This window comes from Rattus norvegicus, chromosome 19, assembly GCF_036323735.1.
Source record: "Rattus norvegicus strain BN/NHsdMcwi chromosome 19, GRCr8, whole genome shotgun sequence".
Classification (NCBI taxonomy): domain Eukaryota; kingdom Metazoa; phylum Chordata; class Mammalia; order Rodentia; family Muridae; genus Rattus; species Rattus norvegicus.
This window is the reverse complement of record NC_086037.1, coordinates 63,643,726-63,663,965: the sequence shown is the minus strand read 5'-3', so window position 1 is coordinate 63,663,965 and position 20,240 is coordinate 63,643,726. Positions and strand designations below refer to the sequence as shown.

Sequence of the window (20,240 nt, the reverse complement as noted above, 5' to 3'; positions counted from 1 at the left end):
AAAAGAAGAACATTTTTTTTAAAAAAAGCATCGTTGACGCTCTTAGCATTGATCGACTATGGAAACGACAACATATTAGAGGTGCAATGTGGAACACACAAGAGAATTCAATAAAAATATCATATTGGAATTGACTTCGCCTGGTTCTGTTCGGCGGGATGCTACGAGAACTTGAAAGGACAAGTGTGACTTTGAGGTTCCGGGCTGAACCATGCGCGGTTTTCCCAGGCTGAAAAGAGGCTGGATGTGGTTATCTCCACATTCCGTTATTTTTCCCCAAGCGTTCCAATTAAAATTAATCTTCAGAATATAGTTTTTGTAGATTCTGATCCACAAAGCAATCTGTTATCTACTTAAATTAATGAATCGAAGGATGTCTTTTTATCTGTATTTGAATGCTATCCTGCAGCTAAGAGCTATAAACACAACAATTTAGGCATGTGTCAAAACAGAACAGCCCAATACACCGTTCAAGGCCCAATTCCTGGCTCCGTGTGACCATTTTTGAGCTGTATATTTCCCCCAATTTGGGTGACAGTTAAATGGATACTAATTTTCCTTAATAGTGACTTCCGAGGCTCTTGCCATGGAGGGTGGTAATTCGCAGGTGTTTGAATTACAGCTTGTTAAATCGGTACCCATTAAGCTTCTACATCTTTAACTCATCGTTTCTTTCCGGTCACAGTAAATGCATACCCTGGTCCTCCATGGGTATATTTATAAACATATTTTATGCAAGAGAACGTGACCTAATTGACTATCTCTACAGAATCTGTGTCGTCCCCGACCAGTGTGAAGAGGTCTTGGGCTAAGCTAATCATTTCACGTAACCAACTACTTTCCTTGTGATAGCATCTCTGTGGTGGTTTGCGTGAGGTCTCTCCTACAGTCTGGGGCATTTGAACACCTGATCACCTGATTCCCAGTAGGTGGCGCTGTTCTGGGAGGTTCAGGTGGTGCAGCCTGGCTGGAGGAAGTATGAACTGGGAGCGAACTTTGAAACTAAAAACCTGCTTTGGGCCTGCCTTTCCATGTGGACTCATGGCTTCCTGCTCCCCACTGCGAGGCCTGCTGTTTACTGCCATGCATCCCCCACCCCCACGTCCACCCCTACCCCAGCCCATGTCCCCGTAATTGTAAGCCAAAATAAATTCTCTCTTCCCTAAGTTGCCTTGGTCTTGGTGCTTTATCCAGAAAACAGGAGACCAGCAGACACAGACTGAATGTTTTGCAGAAATCAAGTCAAATCACCTGCATACAGGTGCCTTAGTTACGAGCTGGTGGAAGTGTCCCAAAGAGACAGGATGCATATGAGTGGCTCAAGGTTGAAACAGGTTAAAGTTTACCCAAGAAACAACTGTGCAGAGTATTTTTTTTTTCCTAGAATATGTGACTAGGAAACCTAGGGAGCGAAGTAGAAATTTTTGGTTTCTTTGGAGACTCAGTTGTATCATGTGATGTTTTTCTGGAAACTGTCTTATGAGAGGATGGTTTGTTGCTGAAGCAGACTCATAGAGGGTGGTGAGAACAGACACGTGGTGGTTTTCTGGAAGCTTCCTGGAAAAACAACATGTGATGCTTTGGTAGAGTGGACGCTTGAGAGAACACGTGATGTCTGGAAAGGGTATGAATAGAACCCAACAGACAACGGACGAAGCCCAGTGGTGTTGGTTTGCCTTGCCACTATTTCTGATCATCGTTTGTCCTGACTTCGTAGAGAAAAATGTAGCGAAAAACTTCTGGTGGTGTTCAGGTGGCTTCTTGCCACTTCCGCAGACTCGGGCCAATCGGCAGAGCCTCTCGAGGTTTCTTGAGGATTGAGCTGCTGTTGCTGATTCGTAAACGGTGTTCACAAGTGGATCGAGCTACCGGTGCTCCTGCGTGTGAACTGAAGGGCTGATACCCTGACAACGCAGATTTGATTTGTCCCAAGGAACCGTTTCTAAACATCCTCCATCCGTTGCCCTATTAACCCTTCTTTCCCACTACCTGGCTTTTAAGTAGACTTACTAAAGCAGGTTTTGAAAAATATAAGCCTACAAGGGAGAGGTTAAATAAATGACTATTGACTGGGTACTTGGGAGACCAAGAGATGGTAGGAGCCATTTTGCCTGCTTCTGTGAAAGCCTGCCTGTCAGGCAGAATCAAGGCAGGCCAGGGTCTACTGGTGGACTTCCTGGCCTGCTGACTCATGGAAGGATAAGAGGGGTACACTTGAAGCTCATGGCTTAAGCTCAAGGCAAGGGGCTGAATGTTTTGTTAATCTTGGAGGAAGGAACAGGGAGGCCCTCCAGATGGGTACCAATATCCAATGTTCATCTGCCATTGTCTCCGCTAGCTTGCGACTTTGTTTCCCATGATACTGTGAAGTATGTACGACCTATGAGAATTAAACCCAGAGTTGCCACGGTATTCACTGGACAACCCTCCTAATTTCTAACCTTTGGCTCTGAGTCTTCTTTTCCGTCTTTCCTATCACCCCTCATCTATCAGGTACCTACATTGACACGAAGCCTTCTTAAATGTCATGTATCTTATCATGGCTTCCATGCTTGGAGGTAATGCCCCCATTGTATAGATGGGAAAACTGACACCAGAAATCTAGGTGATGACTCATTACCATATGATTGGAGGCACACCTGAGGCAAGTCTAGGGTCTCCTAAATAGTGTGCGACCTGGCTATCCTTCCCCAGAGTGTATATGAGCAGTGACAGAAGCCCTTGAGCCAAGGCTTTGGGGTCTGTTACTCAGGATATCCTCAAATTACTTATGCAATGGAACTCGAAGGCTCTTGTAAGCCGTAGATAGAAACGCAGGCTTCCAGGAGGTTGGCAGTGCGTGTTATATTATTTAAAAACAAACAAACAAACAAACAAACATGACTTTTTTGCAAGTGACTCTTTCCATGACTGCTTGGATTTTTGTTTGTTTGTTTGCTTGTTTGTTTTTCTTTAGCTGCTTTGAAGCAGTTTGCATCCATCCTCGGAGCCGGATCAGGAGCCAGAACCATGTCATATCAATTACACGTTCGCTGTGATGATGAACACAAAGATATACAAGCCCTGAACGCAACCTCTGCGGTTCGTGCAACCACCATTTACATTTCATTGTCAAGGGGGTCTTAAGATGACGAAAAACGAGGCAACAGTTATGAATAGTATTTACATTTAATTTGAGGGACTTGATTTAAAGTTCAGGTTCCCTTTTGGTGGGGGCCAGGTTTTATGTGCATTGACTTCCAGGAAAGAAGTATACATCACCCCTAATTAACTTCTAAACACTGCCAAGTCTTTGGTGTTTATTAAGTAGACCCAGAGATATAAAGCATCCTTTTTCCAGAAGTCTGGCCGTTGACTTATATAAACAAGGCACCTCGCCATAGGGATTGCTGCTTACAGCCTTCTGGAATACCGAATTGTCTGTGACGTTAGGAATGAGAGCACTTGGTGATGTTGGGCAAGCCCAAGGATTAGTGTTCCCAACTTGCCTCCCTCATTCACTAAGCATATATTATGGATCTGGCTTTGACAGCCCAGTCATGAGGAATAATTGTCATTGCCATGCCACTTAAACATTTCAGTCATCATTCTAAGTGTTTTGCAGATAGCTCATTCATTCTGTTGCCATGACACCCGCAGCATGCGGTGCTCTGATGAACCCATTTTACAGCCGGAGAAACCAGAGCAGGGGACATGGTCTGTGCTGAGATTCCTGCCAGTTTTGTTTTGTTTTGTTTTGTTTTTTTTAGTGCCCTACCTGGGTGCCAATCCTTGAGCTCAGAGGCTCAGAACTGAGCAGCCTGAAAGAGAAGCGTGGAGGGAAAGATCCAACCATGTAGAGGGAATGATAGAGAGGTGTTTCCAAAGAAGGACCATCTAAGGAGGGCCTGAAGCATTCATGGGTTAGCCAGACTAGCCAGTGCTGGCTAATGAGCTGCTGAGATGACATTGGAAGTGACAGAGTTAGAAGCAGAGAGAGAGAGAGAGAGAGAGAGAGAGAGAGAGAGAGAGAGAAAGAGACAGAGACAGAGACAGAGACAGAGACAGAGACAGGGGGGGACTGTGAAGGAGTAGGGAGATGTGGTCCACCTACAGACACAGTGGGTTCCTATCAGGGGTGGCAAGTTTCAATGAAGGAATAATAGGAGTGAGGTGTATCATTCTATTCATTTACTTAAAACATGCATATAAAGGCCTGACTGTGCGGCCTACACTTCCTAGGTGCTAAGGGAAGGGCAATGCTGTACAGCAGGAAGAAAATCAGGGGGGGAGGGGGTAAGGGAGACAGGAGAAGAGTGAGAGAGGGAGGGGCAGAGGGTGAAAGGAAGAAAGAAGCTGTGTTCTTGCAGTCCCCCATGAAGCTTACAACTGCAGAGCAGAGCAAGGCATTAAACTTGGAAACAAGGAAAAGCATCAGGAATAGCTAGGAGAGCCAGAGAGAAGAGGCTCTGTTAGGAGGGAGGCTGTTGATGTGTGTGTGTGGAGTCCTTCCTCAGAACAGACGCGGGGGAGACTCTGGGAGGAGATGATAGCATATCAGGCAAAGCCCCTTGGAGGCGAGGAGTTGGATGGGTAGTAGGGCCACTCCTGGACCTAGCCACTGGACCAGGGTGTTTATATTCCTCAGAACCGAGGCTCCTGCATGACCTAGGCATACTCAGCTCAATTCTCCAACCTTAAGTCAAAATTAATCCCTGCGGGTCCCTTGGTGTTAAGTTCTGATCAGACCCCATCTGGTTCTCTATCCTCCATAGTCATAAGACTGCAGAAGTAAAGTGAATAATAAATAAATAATAGATAAATAAATAACAAAATAAAACGAATAACGTAGGTGCTGATGGGCAGCCTGGGGAAGGATGGATCTCCATGAGGGGTACAGCACAGAGATTTCTCTCCCAGCTAATTCTCAGAAGCTCTGCACACAGGTAAACACACAAGCATGAATGACCAGGTGCCCAATCAAGCACTAATGAATGTGGGTGTGGCTTATTGACCCACCCCCCTCAGCCCCACCCACTCCCTCAGTTCCTCTCCAGAGCCTCCTGACCAGGCAGTGCAAGATAGCCAGGTTAGTGACAGGAAGATACAGTTTGGTTCAGGCTCGCTTTGGTGATTCAGGCCTTCTACAGGTCGGTGAACTGGTTTGTGCATGGGTGGCTAACGTCTCCACTCACATAACAGTAACTCAAAGCCGGTCAAAAGACTGGAGATTTAAACTGTCTTGCTCAACTCAGACCTAAGGTGAACTTACAGAGCACAGCTGAGTATTAGCTTTAGAGGGAAGCCCACCGAAGAGTCAGAAATTGCTTTATAATTAAGCCACGAACACGCCAAAGTCAGGATGGAGGGGTTTCCATTGTACATGACGTCATACAGCGTGGAGAAGAGAGAGAAAACAGGCTTCCCATTAAGCTACATTCCTCACAGCTGAACTGTGATTCTGCTGTCATTTGTCCTACAGAGATCTTTACATATTTTAAATATTGATTAAAATTTTCTCTTTGACAATTTCATGTATATCCTGCTCAAAATATGGAAATATAAACTTAGCAACTATGGTCTCTCCAGTTTGGGTTTCACTAGGTGTCATCCCTAACACCCCAAGATGCCTTCCCTCTGCCTTCTTTGAACCACTTTCTCTGACTCAGTCTTACAGCCTCAGTCAATAAAGTCAGCCTGAGGCAATGTCTTCTGAGGACACCAAAGAAACCCTGTTGACCCCTCTACTGCTTGAGGTCATCTGCTCTGCCCAGTGGAAAGACACAGAGCATGGATTCTATTCCTATCCCTGTTTCATTGATGGAGATGTCAGGGTTCAGAGCGGTGAGTCACTCTGGTAAGTCCAGAGTCAAACAATCAGTAAGCAGAAGGGTAGAGATGTGAGCCTCCTCATTTCTACTCTAAAGCAAAAGTCCGGCCATCTTGAATTGTCCCACACTAGTCACCAACACCTGGAAATGCCTATCAAGATGTCTCAAGAGACTCTAGTTCAATATGCACAGGCCTTACCTAACTTCCTGCCTATCTACTTCAGTCCTACCCAGTCCCATTCATCTAAGTCTTGCAGAGCAGAAAACAGAACCAGCCAGATGCACATTTTGGCCCATTCTTCCTTCAAGCCACACTTTGTACATCTAGTTTCCCCAGTTACTTCTATGCAGCTCTAAGCCATCCATATACTGCAAGTCTCTTGACCCACGGGAAATGGCGGCACCTGCCCAGAGCAGTCCTCCTGCAAACAGAGCGTCAAGAGATGTGTGTTGGAACAGAAGAGCCTGCGTTTCAATCTTCTTTTCTGTCAATTTCAAATTAGGGCTCTTGGCTGAGTTCTCGTGTGTGCATATGGTAGGGGAATAACATGACCAACCTCACCAGGAGAGTGTAAAGATGAGAAAAAAATATCCATTAAAACATATGTGGAGGTTCACACCCTTTAAAGGGTTCCGTGAAGTAGATTCTTGAAAAGAGTAATGGCCGACACTTTAACCATTTGCTCTCATGTCTACTTGATTCAAGATTTCCAAAGGTTTTCATCCTGTCTGTTCCTGTCGGCCAAGAATCTACAAAGGTCACAATTGCCTTTTACACAAGCCTAAAACCCTCTTTGCTTGCCCACTTTTCCTGTGATTTTTTTTTAACTCAATGACCCCTCTTTTTTAAACTCCATCTCCAAATGCAGAACAGTCTCAGATGTCTTCTCACTCCTACCGGGCGTATGGATTGGGCCACCTAATCCCGAGGGGATGAACTTGCCTCTGCCAGTTGTGGCTGCAGTGCTTCTAGTTGAGTGACAAGACCAGTCTCAAACTCCTGGGTAGGGATGGAAGCAAGGTGCAGTGGGGGTCATGCTAAGGATGAGTACAGCGTTGCAAAATACCCTTCCAGTCTCAGCCACAGGACAGCGAGAGTCGGAATAGTCCTGAACAGGAGGAGCCTGTGACATTCCACCCTAGATCAGTCTTCCCACTTGCCACTGGTACTGTAGTCTCTGTGGAATGTGACCTTTGCTTGGTTCCAGACTGGGAGGATGTTGAGTCCCCACCCCTGCTCAGAACACAGGAGTTGGAGCTGAGCCTCAGCCCTACGACCTACATGCTGTGCATTTGGACCAGGGACACCATCATTGTCTCTCACACTCCTCACCCATGAGGTGGAGATGATGGCACTCTCCACTCTTGCAGGTCCTGGGACACAAGGAGTGAATAAGGCAGGGGAGGGCTGAGCTCCCAGTGCATTACATAAGCATCAGCGCTGGCCATTACTGTAGCCCCAGCTAAATGCTACCAGTTACTACTGCATATATTGTCTCATTTGATCCTCGTGAAGACCCTGGGAGGTCCATTACCATCTCTTCTTTATGGATGATAAACTCAAACTAAATGGAGGCTTGGGAGGAACAGCAATTTACCCAAGGTCAAAGAGCTAAGGAGAGATGCATCCTGTCGCGATTAGTCATTCCCCTCAGGAGGTATGACCTCACGGCACATTCCTCACTCTCCAAAGGGACCGTCCTTCAAGGGACAGCTCAGGTCAGGAAAGGGCAGCACCTTAAGGAGGCCAGAGGCAGCCGGAATGACTGCACAGATCTCACCAATGACATTGAGCGACCTTGGACTAGTCAGTCTTCACAGATCCTTGTCTGCAAGATGGGGATAGCCCTGAGTGCCCCACACTTGCTGCCCCATACAAACCAAGGAGTATCTCTCTCTCTCTCTCTCTCTCTCTCTCTCTCTCTCTCTCTCTCTCTCTCTCTCTCTCTCACACACACACACACACCCCGCACACAAACAGCGTGGGATTCTTGACCTCTCCCTTCTCCGAAGGCACACAGTGTCCCTCGCTTCTACATCTCTGTCCCTCTAGTCCTGAAACCATCCCTACGTACCTTTGCTTTCCCTTCTGATAGGACAACAGGTTAAGGCTTGCACAGTTGTGCTGTGGAGATGAAATATTCCTCCCAGGCCCATATGTGGAATATGTGGTCACCAGCTGGTGGTCCTATTTCAGAATGTTCTGGAGTTGTTAGGAAGCATGGCCTACTTGGAGGAAGTGGGTCACAAGGGTCATGGCTTTGAAAGCTCTGCCTTGACCCCAGTTCTATCCTGTATTCTGTATGCTCCCACAGGGTCCATGCAGTCCCCTCATCATGGCCCCCAAATCAGCAGGGCCAAGTATCAGCAGTGAAATTTCTGAAACAGTGACCCTAAGTTAATGCCCCTTACATTGATCAATCACAGTGACAGGAGAGCAAAGAATGTTCCTACTTATCGATAGTCTCTTATAGTCTCCAATAGCCTCACCCTGCCTGACCACACAGTAAGGCCTTTTCAAATACCAACTCAGGGCTGGTGAGATGGCACGGTTGGCAAAGCACCTGCTATGTAAGTATTAGGATCTCAAATCAGATCCCCAGGACCCATGTGAGAGGGGTGCACTGAGGCCTGACTCTAACCTCAGAGGCAGGAGAATTCCTGGAGCTCTTGGGCTACCTAGACTGGTTGAATTGATAAGCTTTGTGTCCAAGGAGAGTTTAGCCTGCGTGAAGAAAATAAGATGGCAGGTGGTAAATCTCTGACCTCCACATGCTCAGGTACACTTGTGCATGCGCATTCCCATGCATGCATGCATGTGTGTGCCTGTATAAGAACGGATGGGCATATATACATATGTGCCCATACTCTCCTCTGTTCTCTCTCCTCCCTCTGTCTGTCTGTCTGTCTGTCCTCTCTTGCTGTCACACACACACATATACACACACACATACACACATACACAATTGCATGTAGGCAAGCACACACACATACTCACCCCTCCCTTATGCATTCAGGTACGAGGCTCCCTCACTCTCCAGGTTCCTATTTGTTTTGTTTCCTTTCCTCTTGTCCTTTTTGAGATATTTTTGTTACAGACACATCTGAGCTTTATAACATTGTCAAGGCTCCTGGAGCCTGTTCTGATGGAGTCTGGCCCTCTGAAAGCCATAACAGTCAGCAGACCCCACCTCCAGTTCTTTATAGGAAGTGAACAACCTCAGGCAAGCTCAGTCCATGGTGCATTTAGACAGTGGCAAATGGGAACCAACAGGGGCTGGGAGGAGGTGCGCTGCTGGAAGCACGTCATGAGGCCTCAAGAGAGCCAACTGTCATAGCCAAAGCTTGAGGCCATGGACCCCAGGCTCTCCATCCTTCAAGGGAGGCTACTGTCCTGAGAAGTACCCAGAATTCCCCCTTCCACCTTTTGAGCAAACAGGATGGCATTTTTACTTACTACAAATATGAAGCTTTAATGGTGGCAAACTGTGCCCATTAGAACCATTTAGTTCCTTATGTAACCATCTTCTCTCTTGGACTTTGTACCATTTACACTCTCTTAAGCTTTTTTATTTATTTATTTTGGTCTCACAGTCCGGCAGCTCTGTTGTTTGTGTTGTTGACCAAGTTGCTCTCTCACCCGTCAGTGAGATGCCGTGGAAACAGCACCAGCTAGTAAGAAACAGGCTTGCCTTTGTATGTCGGTGAGTTTCCACTGGCGAATACAGTCACCAGTGTCCTACTGTCTTTAAAAAGATCAGTGGCCACTATTGGTTCGTTGAACAACAGGCATGCTGTCCAATGCCTTCTAAATGTTTGTGTTCATAGCTTAGTGTTGCCCACAGCCTTGGTCAGAGAAGTTTCTTTGGGCATTTGTCCCTATACAGGCTTGTCACTGGACATCTGTATCAACCAACCCCAAGGCTTAGGGAATATCGCAGAAGGGACAGAGGGAATGAAAAAGCCAGAGGACAGGGAGGAGTGCCTTAAAATGGTGTCATCTGGATATGACACGGCCTTTGAACTCCAGAACTCACTGTAGCTGTGACTTCCTGTAAGACTAAGCCTGTCAACATGCCATCATGGATGGGGGAGGGGCTCACACTCTGCCATCCCTATCTGAGGAACTCCTGGTGGTTGATGACTTCTGAGAGAGAGAGAGGAACTCACCTTTTTTAGTGACTTAGTTATTAGGAAGTGGCCCCTAATCCAGTAAATAACCCCAAGCCCCAAGTCTACGCTCATGCAAGCAACCCAGGTTGGACCCAGTGAGTCGTGAAAAGAAAGATGCAAAAAGTGAGGGGGGGACTTGTTGGAAAAGAACTCAGAAGGAATGGGGCTTATAAAACAGTAGCAGGGCAAATATGATGGGGCAAATATCTCGAAATGCCCTGCATACTGCATGAAATTATCAAATCACAGGTAAAAGTATTAGTGATTCAAGAGAGTGTGTGTGTGTGTGTGTGTGTGAATGTGCATGAATGTGTGTGTGCATGCATGTGTGGTGTTTTAATTTCCCCTTAACTTGAAAACACACAAACAGAAAGGAGAATGCTGCAGTTTGTTCTGCCCAGACATGGTAAGTAGAGTCCATTCCTGGAAACATCTATACATGATCAATCGACAGTTACTCCCACAAGTGGTGCATTGGGAAAGATACTCCACCCCAACCAAGGGTATTCGGCCATCTGTCATGAGTGTGATGATACAGTGCTGCGTGACGCAGGACCACTCGTGAGCCATCCCAGTCTGCAGACAGAGAACTTGTACCACTCTCCTAAGATCCTGGAGACCGTGTTGGCATGAAGGCAGCAGCTCCCTTTGCCAGTTCTACCCTCTCAGCTACCCAGCTGGGGCAGCACTCTCCATCTTCTGCTGACGAGGCAGGATTGTGCGTCACCAGATGGGGAGACTCACGGGCTTCTCAGACAGGAGAGAGAACCGGGGAAGCAGGCAGGGGAAAAGGCTCTCCACACCTAGATGGGGACACTACCACCATTGCTGTCCTTGTTTTATGGGAGTCAAAAGTTCTAGTGAAAACACCAGAGTCAATGAGTCCCAGAGAAGGAAGAATTGCTTACAGATTATAGCAGACACAATGTTATATGTGCCAGACACAATAATTATGCTTACATTACAGGTGACACTCACCAGGTTTATATGCATATGTGGGAGTGTCAGCGACTTGCATACATAAATATCTGAAAGGGAATACGTGCCACTTGATGGAAAAAAGTCATTCTGTGGGCAGTGGTCACCTTGCTATAAATCTAAGAGCCACTGTGTCCCCAGCATGCCAAATCCCCATCCCCCTTTCTCTGATAACAGCCCTTATTGTTTGAGTATATTAGGCAGGTGGAGACATCTCCAGGAAAGGGCACGGTGCCATGCAGACTGTCACAAGTGCTTCCGTGTCTAGTTCAGGGATGGTCATGTGATATAATTAGAGCCAATGAGAGTCAATCTCAGGCTTTGGTTGGTATCGCAATCGAGAGATAAAGTCAGGCGACTTCAGCCTGGAGAAGGAAGTGGACGTGTCAGGGAACCTCTACACTGGGATACCCGCAGAGTAGAGCTAATGAACAAGAAGATGGGATCAGAAGATAGATACAAATCAGAGCTTATGCCCTTGTTTAGGTACCTTCTCCGCTTGATGGAGAAGGAAGTCTAAAGTATGTCAGTTACATGAAGAACCCCTGCATCATTCCCACTGCCTTCTCCTATGCCTTTTATTTTTTGGGTTGGATTTTTGTCTCTCATAGCAATGATAACAACCCCAGAAAGACTCCAGACCAACATGAGAAACCCTCATCTCCCACATGATACAGACACTAACATTGCTCTTGCAACTCATGCCAAGCAGTCAAGTTACCTGTAAGGAGCCCTGGATGTCTTTCCCCCCGACAATCACGAGTTCTGCCATGTCTTCGGCATGAGGAGTCCTTGCGTGGACAAACAGGGTCCTGCCCACCGCAGTGATGTTTCTGACAGCCACTAAGGTGCCATCGCTGTTCACCTTGAAGTATGGGCTTGAGACCTCATAGTGCAGCTTCTTGTTGCCCTTGCAGTCACTGAAGGTCACTAAGGAAGGAAGACAGACAGTAGAAGAAAGGTGAGGCGGTTGGATGGCTTAACATCGGAGAAGTCTCTGATCTATTAAACATGGGTGTATGAGTGTGTGCTACTACTCCATAAAGATGCCCTCTGCCTTGATCCAAGCCACTTGTCTCAGAGTAACGAGGACTGTGCTGACCGAGTTTATCTAATCAAGACACAAACTTGGTCTTGGGAGGCAACTCATTTGGAAGAGAGGACCACACAATGCTCTGTATTTGGTCTCCACCGATGCTCAAGTTTGGAGATGGGAGCCTATAATCCCTAGCATTTGGAGGTAGAGGCAGGGGCATTAGAAAAAGTCATCTTTGACTACACAACACACTAAGGGACTACCGTGGGCTATAGGAGATCAGTTCAAAGAGGAAAACACAAAAAGGTACAGCCTTGGTCAATTTTTAGTTTCTAGGCATAGGCTCAGCATTGAGGAGATTGAGGAATAGGCTATGAGCTATTCCTCAATAACTAAGAGCTGTGGATGAAGAAGTAAGGGTCAGATATGGCCATGTTTGTTTGAAGGAAGTGACCTGTTTTTGCAACGTCTGAGCCTTAGAGCAGAACCACAGCAGACAGAAACATCAGAGATGGTGCTGACAAGACAACAACCGAGCTGCGACTTGAAAACATGTGGACCAGCAGGCTCTGCCAAGGGTGGAGAAGTTCAGGCATTCAAGCTTATTCAAGATATAATGTGTCTTCATGGAATCACAGGGGGTGCCAAACAGATTCGGGGAAAGAGCACACCCACGGGCACTTATGAGATGCGAATTGGAAATGGGTCAGAGGTGCTGGCAAGTGGAGGAACATTCTGAAAACGTCTTTCGGAAACAAATAGAAGAGCCAGGAAATTGGGGTGCTTCCTGGAAGCCATCCACTCTCCTACAGTATGGACTGTACTAGCGGTAGGTATGTGCTCTGGTTTTAGTGCAGAACTGGGTTGGAAATCACAGGAGAGTTCTTTGAAGTCCCAGAGATCTCCATCACAGATGGGGAGAGAGAGGGAGGGGTTTGGAGGTGGGCATGAAGGAAAGTCAAGAAAATCAGTTGGCTTGGTGCAGGCTAAAGGCATGTGGTAGAGATGGAGACAGAGGTTCTGGGGGAATGTGGGAAATGGGTAGATGAGGTCATGATTTAACCATGTGAGAAAAATAGAGTCAGCAGCTCTTGGATGAGCCACTTGGTTTTTACACATTAGTACCAGTGTTGGCTGATGACAGTGAACCATTCTCCCCTCTGGGGTGCCTCTACACCAGGCTCATAATTCCAATATTCTCTCTCTCACCATGTGTTCTATATCCGTTTGCCTGTCTCCCTTCTGCTATTGGTTTGGGGACCCTTGTAGGTGAGCATGGGATTGGATTATACTTGTACATTCTTAGTCACAGTGGGTGTTTCCTCCAAGACTCATTTTTCTTCATTTGTATGTCTATCTGTATGTATGACATACAAGTGTAAGTGCCTGTGGAGACCAGAAGGGGGCATTAGATCTCCTGGAGCTGAAGTGACAGTTATGAGTTGCCTAGTGGCAGTGCCAGGAACCTAACACAAGTGCCCCAGTGAGTCATAAGTGCTTAGAACTTTTGAGCTTTCTCGTCAATGTTTCTAAGACCCCCAGTGCATCCCTGAAACCCTGGCTAGAACTGAATATATAATATCCTTATTCCTATGCACACATATATGTATGATAAAGTTTAATGTATGAAGTATGCATAGTAAGAAATTGATAACAATAATGAGTAATCAAAAGAGCAATTACAAAACTTTTCTGTAATAAAAGCTATGTGGATAGAATCCAAATCACTATATTGATCCTAATCATGATAACATATTCCAGTATTTGGCTGTACCAGGTTTATTTATTCTACAAATGATAAAACTCACTCTCTTTCTCATTCCTTCTCATTTCCTCTCTCCCCATCTCTTGCTTTTCTTCTCTTCTTTTCTCCTCTCTTCTCTTCTCTTTTCTGTTTTCCTCCCTCTCCCTCTCTTTTCTTTCTCTGTTTCTGCCTCACTATGTGTTTCTCTTTCTTGTACTCTGTCAGTCTCTCCATGTCTCTGTCTCTGCCTCTGCCTCCTCACCCCTCTCCTCTCAAGTGTGTGTGTGTGTGTGTGTGTGTGTGTGTGTGCGCGTGTGTGCGTGTAGAATTTTGGACTTAAAACTCTCAGACTGCAGCTGACTGAAGGCAACTAAAGACAGAGAAAGCAAAACTCCCAATAAGGAGTTTTTGATGCTCTACATGGCAGCCTTGTCTACTCCATAATGAGACATGGGACATACAACTCAATGCATTTCCCAGGTGTCAGCACAGCCGTCTGCCCAGCCCTCAGATCATGACACGGAATGTGACTGGTTCTCTTCTCTATTGACTACAGTGGTTCCCTTCCCCCCTAGAGGCCACACCATCAGCAGTGATGGAACCAGAGAGTCAACCCCATTGATTGCATTTACTAGGTAATGGAACCACCCAGCAGGTTCCTCTTGTGCTTGACTTCATTCACCTAACATGACTTTTGTGAGGTTCAGACATGAAGTAGTTTCCTCAAATCACCATTTAGTCATCACTGAAGACTAGATGGACCCTAGTCATTGGATCATAGTACAGGATGCCTCTGCGTTAATGATTCTGTCAATGAGCACCAGGGCTTTTCCCAGTTTTCATCTCTTACAATGTTACTTCCAGAAACTTTATTTTCTATGTCTCTTGGTGACAATGTCAATTTGGGTCCTAGTATATTCCTAAAGCTATGGAAATATCTGAGGGGCTGAGGCTGCTTTTCTCTTCCAGGAAGATGGTGCTTATAGTGATCAGTATTACGTCAGCAAGGATAGCTGTGTAGGTGGAGCTCTCTTCCACATGAGTCCGGAGCTGAGCATTCACACACATTGTGTCATCTTCACAGCAAAGAAGAAGCAACCACCACTCTGATTCCCCTACCTGGAGCTTTCTAGATAAGGTCATTGTGGTTTGAAGAAAGCACAAAGACCAGTCCACATAGTTAATAAATGAGAAATGGAGAAAAGAATCCTGGTTCATGACCGACCGTGTCATCATTACATAAGAACAGTTCTCCAGCAGAGTAGAGCCCTTCTGGGATCTGATCAGAACTGAATGTCAGAGCCCCATAGAGCTCAGTCCTGCTCCCATAGCTGGGAAATCAACTGCCTTTGCTGCCTCTCAGACACAGAATGTGATGCTGATCTTTCTGGTCAACTTGACTATATCTGAAACAAATTAAAACTCAAACTGCTGAACATGGCTGTGAGGGATTTTCTTGATTGGGCCATTTGAAGTGGGGGAAAACCACCCTATGTGAAGGGACATGGAAACAGGTAGATTTTGCTTTTGGCCTACTTGCCCCCACGCTTGGTGGCAAGTTCATCTGCTCTGCTTCTGTAACATTCCTTCACTGGTATTAGAACCTACTTCTGTAGGGTTCCAATGGACTTGAAGACCAGCAGCTCTCCAGGGATCTACCAGGACCCCAGCACCAGAGAGGAACTACTGAGACAGCCAGACTTGTAGCCTGAAGAACTATAAGATTCTTGACATTTCTACAGGGAGACAGGCATTATTGAACTAACTATGCCACAGCCTGTGAGCCAGTCTAATAAATACTCCTTTAATATATGCAATCGTTGCCTCAGTTCTGTCAATCCAGAGAGCCTGACTAACATGCCTTGCATTCAGGCTCCAGGGCCATCTTTTCAATTGCTCAGGTGGACTTTGATACCTGTAGTTCTCTGACACTTGCTCTCTTCTTATGACTATCTTGGTCCTCAAGCATCCTCAGGCTTACACAATTTCAGCTCTGGGATGTAAGTTGTACTGGGACCCTTAGTATAGAGCACACATCCACTGCAACTAACACTACCAAATGACAAGGCCTGTAGAGACTTGCTGCCACACGGCAAGCATGAGGACTCTGGCCATAGCCCATGGAAAAGATCAAAGCAGATAGCCTCAGCTGTAAAGGCAATGGGAAAAGAAGGCAGAGAGAGGGTGTAAGAAGTCCTGGATTCATACCAAACGTCCTCCTGTTCATGCTTCTTCCTTTCCCAGTTCTCTCTCTCCATCTATATCCTCCACAAATACTGAACAAGAGCCTACGTAGTATGAGACACAGAGTTCATAGCATTCACAAGAACCAACAGTCTTTAGCTTGAAGTTTAATGAGGGACATGGGTGCGAATCCAGCATCACTGTGCATAACAGGGGAGCCATTTCAGGGAGACACAACCACAGCTTGTGCAGGAGTCCTGTGGTGCCAGGTGAACTGGGATGGGCACAGAGGTTAAGGCAGGAAGCAAGAAGCAAGGAGGGAGATGACTGGGCCCAGGGATTGGAGTCTTGAAGGTTACTTAAAGCCTTGGTCCTTAGGGGAATCCTTGAGTATTCTACAATGGGCTACTGTCTCCACTTGACTCTCCTGAGGCCATGGCTTCCTAGTACAAAGTCATACACCGCAATGAATGTCTTTCATGCCTAGGCTCGCTGCCTGCTCTTCCTGGGCTCCAACTCTCCATCTGCACCTTCCCCCTCTACCTTCCCACACATTGACTTTGTCATTGGCAGAAGGGATTTGGCACAGTCTTCACCCTGGAACCACCTAACCACCCACTGAGTTTCAGCTTTTCCTGGCTTCATTTCTGTCACTAAGGGAAAAATGCCCGAACAAAAGCAACACGGGGGACGGAGAGTTTATTTGGCTTACAATTACAGGTTCCAATCCAATCATGGAGAAGGCAGGAAGGTAAAACATCATGTCCACAGTCGAGAGAGGAGAAAGAATAAACACAAGGATCCTCGTTTGCTTGCTCCTCTGAGCTTTGTCCCCTTGTGCTAGTCTGGACTTCCTACCAAGGTGATGGTGCTACCCGCAATGGAGCTTCCTAATTAGTAGTCAATCCCACACAGACTCATAGGCCCAACTGGTCTAGACAGGTCCTCATTAAGACTCCCTTCCCAGGTGATTCCAGGTTGTGTCAAGGTGACAGCTCAGACTAAAACCAGTCATCAAATCAAATAACTAACCGCTCCCCCTGTTTTATTCTGTTTCCTAACATAATAAGCCGTGCATCATACCTGTCAACCATATCGCGGTATCTCTACTTTATCTGTTTATTTTCATAGCCCAGAGCAGAAAATGAATCTCATTTTAATATTCATTTCTATGTGCTTAACAATAAACCAACCCCTTTTATTCGATATGAGAAGCCACCATAACATTTTCCCTAAATCCCATTAATATTCAGGAGTAAAAAGATGCTTTGTTGGTGGGGATGAGGGCCCCAGCCATGTTGTGAGCAGAGCAGGCTGGACACAATACTGCAAGTTGAGAACAAGGCCTGTAGTGACCTCCTGATTTAGTTGAGCCCTGTAGTAGAGATGGGTATAGAAATGGAGCCACGGTCTCCTCTGAACTCCATGTTCTGCATGTACCATGTCATACACACACAGTCTCCCATGTTCACACTGATTTTGTGTATCAGTAAAGGAACAGGTTCGAGCTCATTTCTCCCTATACCTTAAATCAGCTTTGTCTGGTCCCAAAACACAGCTGAGGTCAAAGGGAACAGTCATGGCACCCACCACTCAACGCTGCTAGCTGAATGGCTCCTGACAGCCCAGCTCTGAGTCAAGGCATGGTCCATATCTTCTCTTCACCACATGGCTGTATGCTAGCAATGTTTTCTGGCTTCTTACTTTCTCATTACCTACTTCCCTAAAGAGACATTTTGGACATTTTCCTAAATTGTATCACTATCATAGAAAGTTAGCATCACAGATAACGTGGATGCTTGTCTACATATGTCTGTCCATCTCAGCTAATTCTTTTCTGAGCAACTCGTTATTCCTTTCCACATGAACATAAATTTTATCTCCTTGGGGGTAATATGGTCTCAGTGAGGATCACGGAGCATAATGTAGGAGAAACATTCTCCACTTCACAGGAGAAGAAACTGACTTGGGGACTTGCTTCATCAGGGTCAGGTGAACAGAAATGTATGTGACAAGAATGCACCCCACATCTGACCTGTCTGCTTAAGTTCTAGGTACATTCACTTCCTAGGAGTCGAGGAACCAGGGAAGAAGGGCAACTTCACATCTCTATCGCCTTTGGTATCTCTTTGGTATCTGGGAGAGCATCAGAGGTACCCAGTGAGGTCATCAGAGGTAACCAGTGAGGTCATCAGAGGTACCCAGTGAGGTCATCAGAGGTACCCAGTGAGGTTATCAGAGATACCCAGTGAGGTCATCAGAAGTACCCAGTGAGGTCATCAGAGGTACCCAGTGAGGTCATCAGAGATACCCAGTGAGGTCATCAGAGGTACCCAGTGAGGTCATCAGAGTCAGAGATGAGGACATGCAGGATGTTGGTAAGGGTATCAGAGGTGACAGATGAGCACATCAAAGGTACTAATATCTTATATGCTAGCTGAATGTTAATAAAAAAAACAAAATTTGAAGAAAAAAGGAGTCCTCATGAATCAAATGTATGCCAGGTTAGTAACTGAGATGTCACATAACAAACTGCCTGTCTGAATGCCAGCTTTCCACAACTCCTGGCCATTCCTGGCACATAGTAGAGGCTGGGGACCTGGCACGCTGTGATTAGTTACTTCTGTGCCATAGGGATGGCAGTTTTCATGCTTTTTTGTTTCTTTTTTCTTTTCTTTTTTTTTTTTTTTGAGTTCTTTTCTGATTCTGACTCTCGTTGGAGACCTGCTACCTTGGAACACCTCACATCTTTACTCTCTACTTCTGGGAAATGGGCTCACCAAGACCCTTGTGACACACATCAACAACATAAGATACACGTCTGTGCACAGAGCTCTTGGGGCCGAACTTGACTCTCTGACAAGGATGATCACTGGAATTTCCACATTCCCTCCTTCTAGACAGTTTCCCTCTCCCAGAGGGTGTCCCAAGATGTGCCCCACCCCTCACCACCTCTTTTGAGTCAGGCCTTCTTGCTCAGATCAGGAACAGTGAGCTGTTGCCATGGAGACGGGCACTCTCTGCAGCTCCTCTCTAGCTGACTCTGAGGTCCAGTGCATCTGAGTGTGAACCCCTTTGCTTAGTAGGGCGAAGCCCAATCGCTTCCTGGCAAGGGCACGGAGAAGGAAGAGTGATATGCAGGTGAAGGCATAACACTTTACTCACAGCAGACACAACACTGAAAGACTGTTTCTAAGGATAACTCCACTTAAACCCAATCAGTGATATTTCTTAAAAAGACACCACATTGAGAGCTTTAAGTTCACCTGCAGGATTATAATTCCTCCTCTCTGCCTATATCACCTTCAGGTAAATAGTCTCTTTCTTTCTGGGAAGGGAGAATAATTTTTCTATAACATACCTGTGGTAGCATGTTTTATAAATTGTATAAGAACACCCCCCCCCAACCCCTAGCTCATCTGTCAGAATAACTGACTCACAGTTGGTGAAGCTGTTTGGGAAGGATCAGGAGGTGTGGATTTGTTGGAGAAGGTGTGTCACTGGGGGCAGGCTTTAAAGTTTCAAAAGACTCACCCTTCCCAGTGTGTTGCAGGCCACATGGGCTCACAGCTTCCTGTCTACCTTTACTCATCTTTCGTAAACTTTAACTCCCTGAAACCATGCACCCAATTAAATGCTGTATTTTGTAAGTTGCCTTGCTCCTGGCATTTTATCACAGCAATAGAAAAGTGACTAAGACAATGTAGAACCCAAAAGGCATGTTTTTCTGGTAAATACATATTAAAACAAGCCCCTAAAAACTCAAATCAATAAGAAGTAAGTTAATCACAGAGCCCTCTCACTGTTATTTAGGGCTTCCTTAGAAATCCTGACCTGGGTCATACATCCTTTATACAATTTATGCCTCCTCCCGGCCAGTTTATAATCCAGGTCTGATAGCCAGGTATATGAATTACTTTCCTCATTACTGTGACCAAATCCAAGAAGTAACTGCAGAGAGGAAATGTTTATCTTGGCTCGCAGTCTGAGGGGACACAGTCCATCATGGCGGGAAGGCATGGCGGCAGCCAGGCACATTGTGTCCATAATGTATCAGGAAGCAGAGAATGGATAGGAAGGGAGGCTGAGCTGTCAAACCTCAAGGGTCAAACCTACCAGTAACCCACTTTCCTCCACAAGGCTCCATTTCCTAAAGGTTCCTCAACCTTCTAAAACAGCACCTGCAACTAGGGAGCAAACAATGGAGCCTTTTAGGGTATTTTACATTCATATCACAGCAGCCAAGACTGGAATGCACAGTATACCTGACATCTATTGGTAGTGAAGGATTGATAAAGACACTCATCCTAGCAAA

The 20,240-nt window shown here is 46.0% G+C and overlaps 1 protein-coding gene across 1 annotated transcript in view; it reads right to left on the bottom strand.

The window, feature by feature from the left end:
* Positions 1 to 20,240, bottom strand: part of Cdh13 (cadherin 13) — a 1,037,872-nt gene that overhangs the window by 632,157 nt on the left and 385,475 nt on the right. Inside the window, exon 3 of the mRNA NM_138889.2 lies at positions 11,683 to 11,891. Coding sequence (NP_620244.1) covers positions 11,683 to 11,891 — 209 coding nt within the window. The remainder of the gene's footprint in view (positions 1 to 11,682; positions 11,892 to 20,240) is intronic.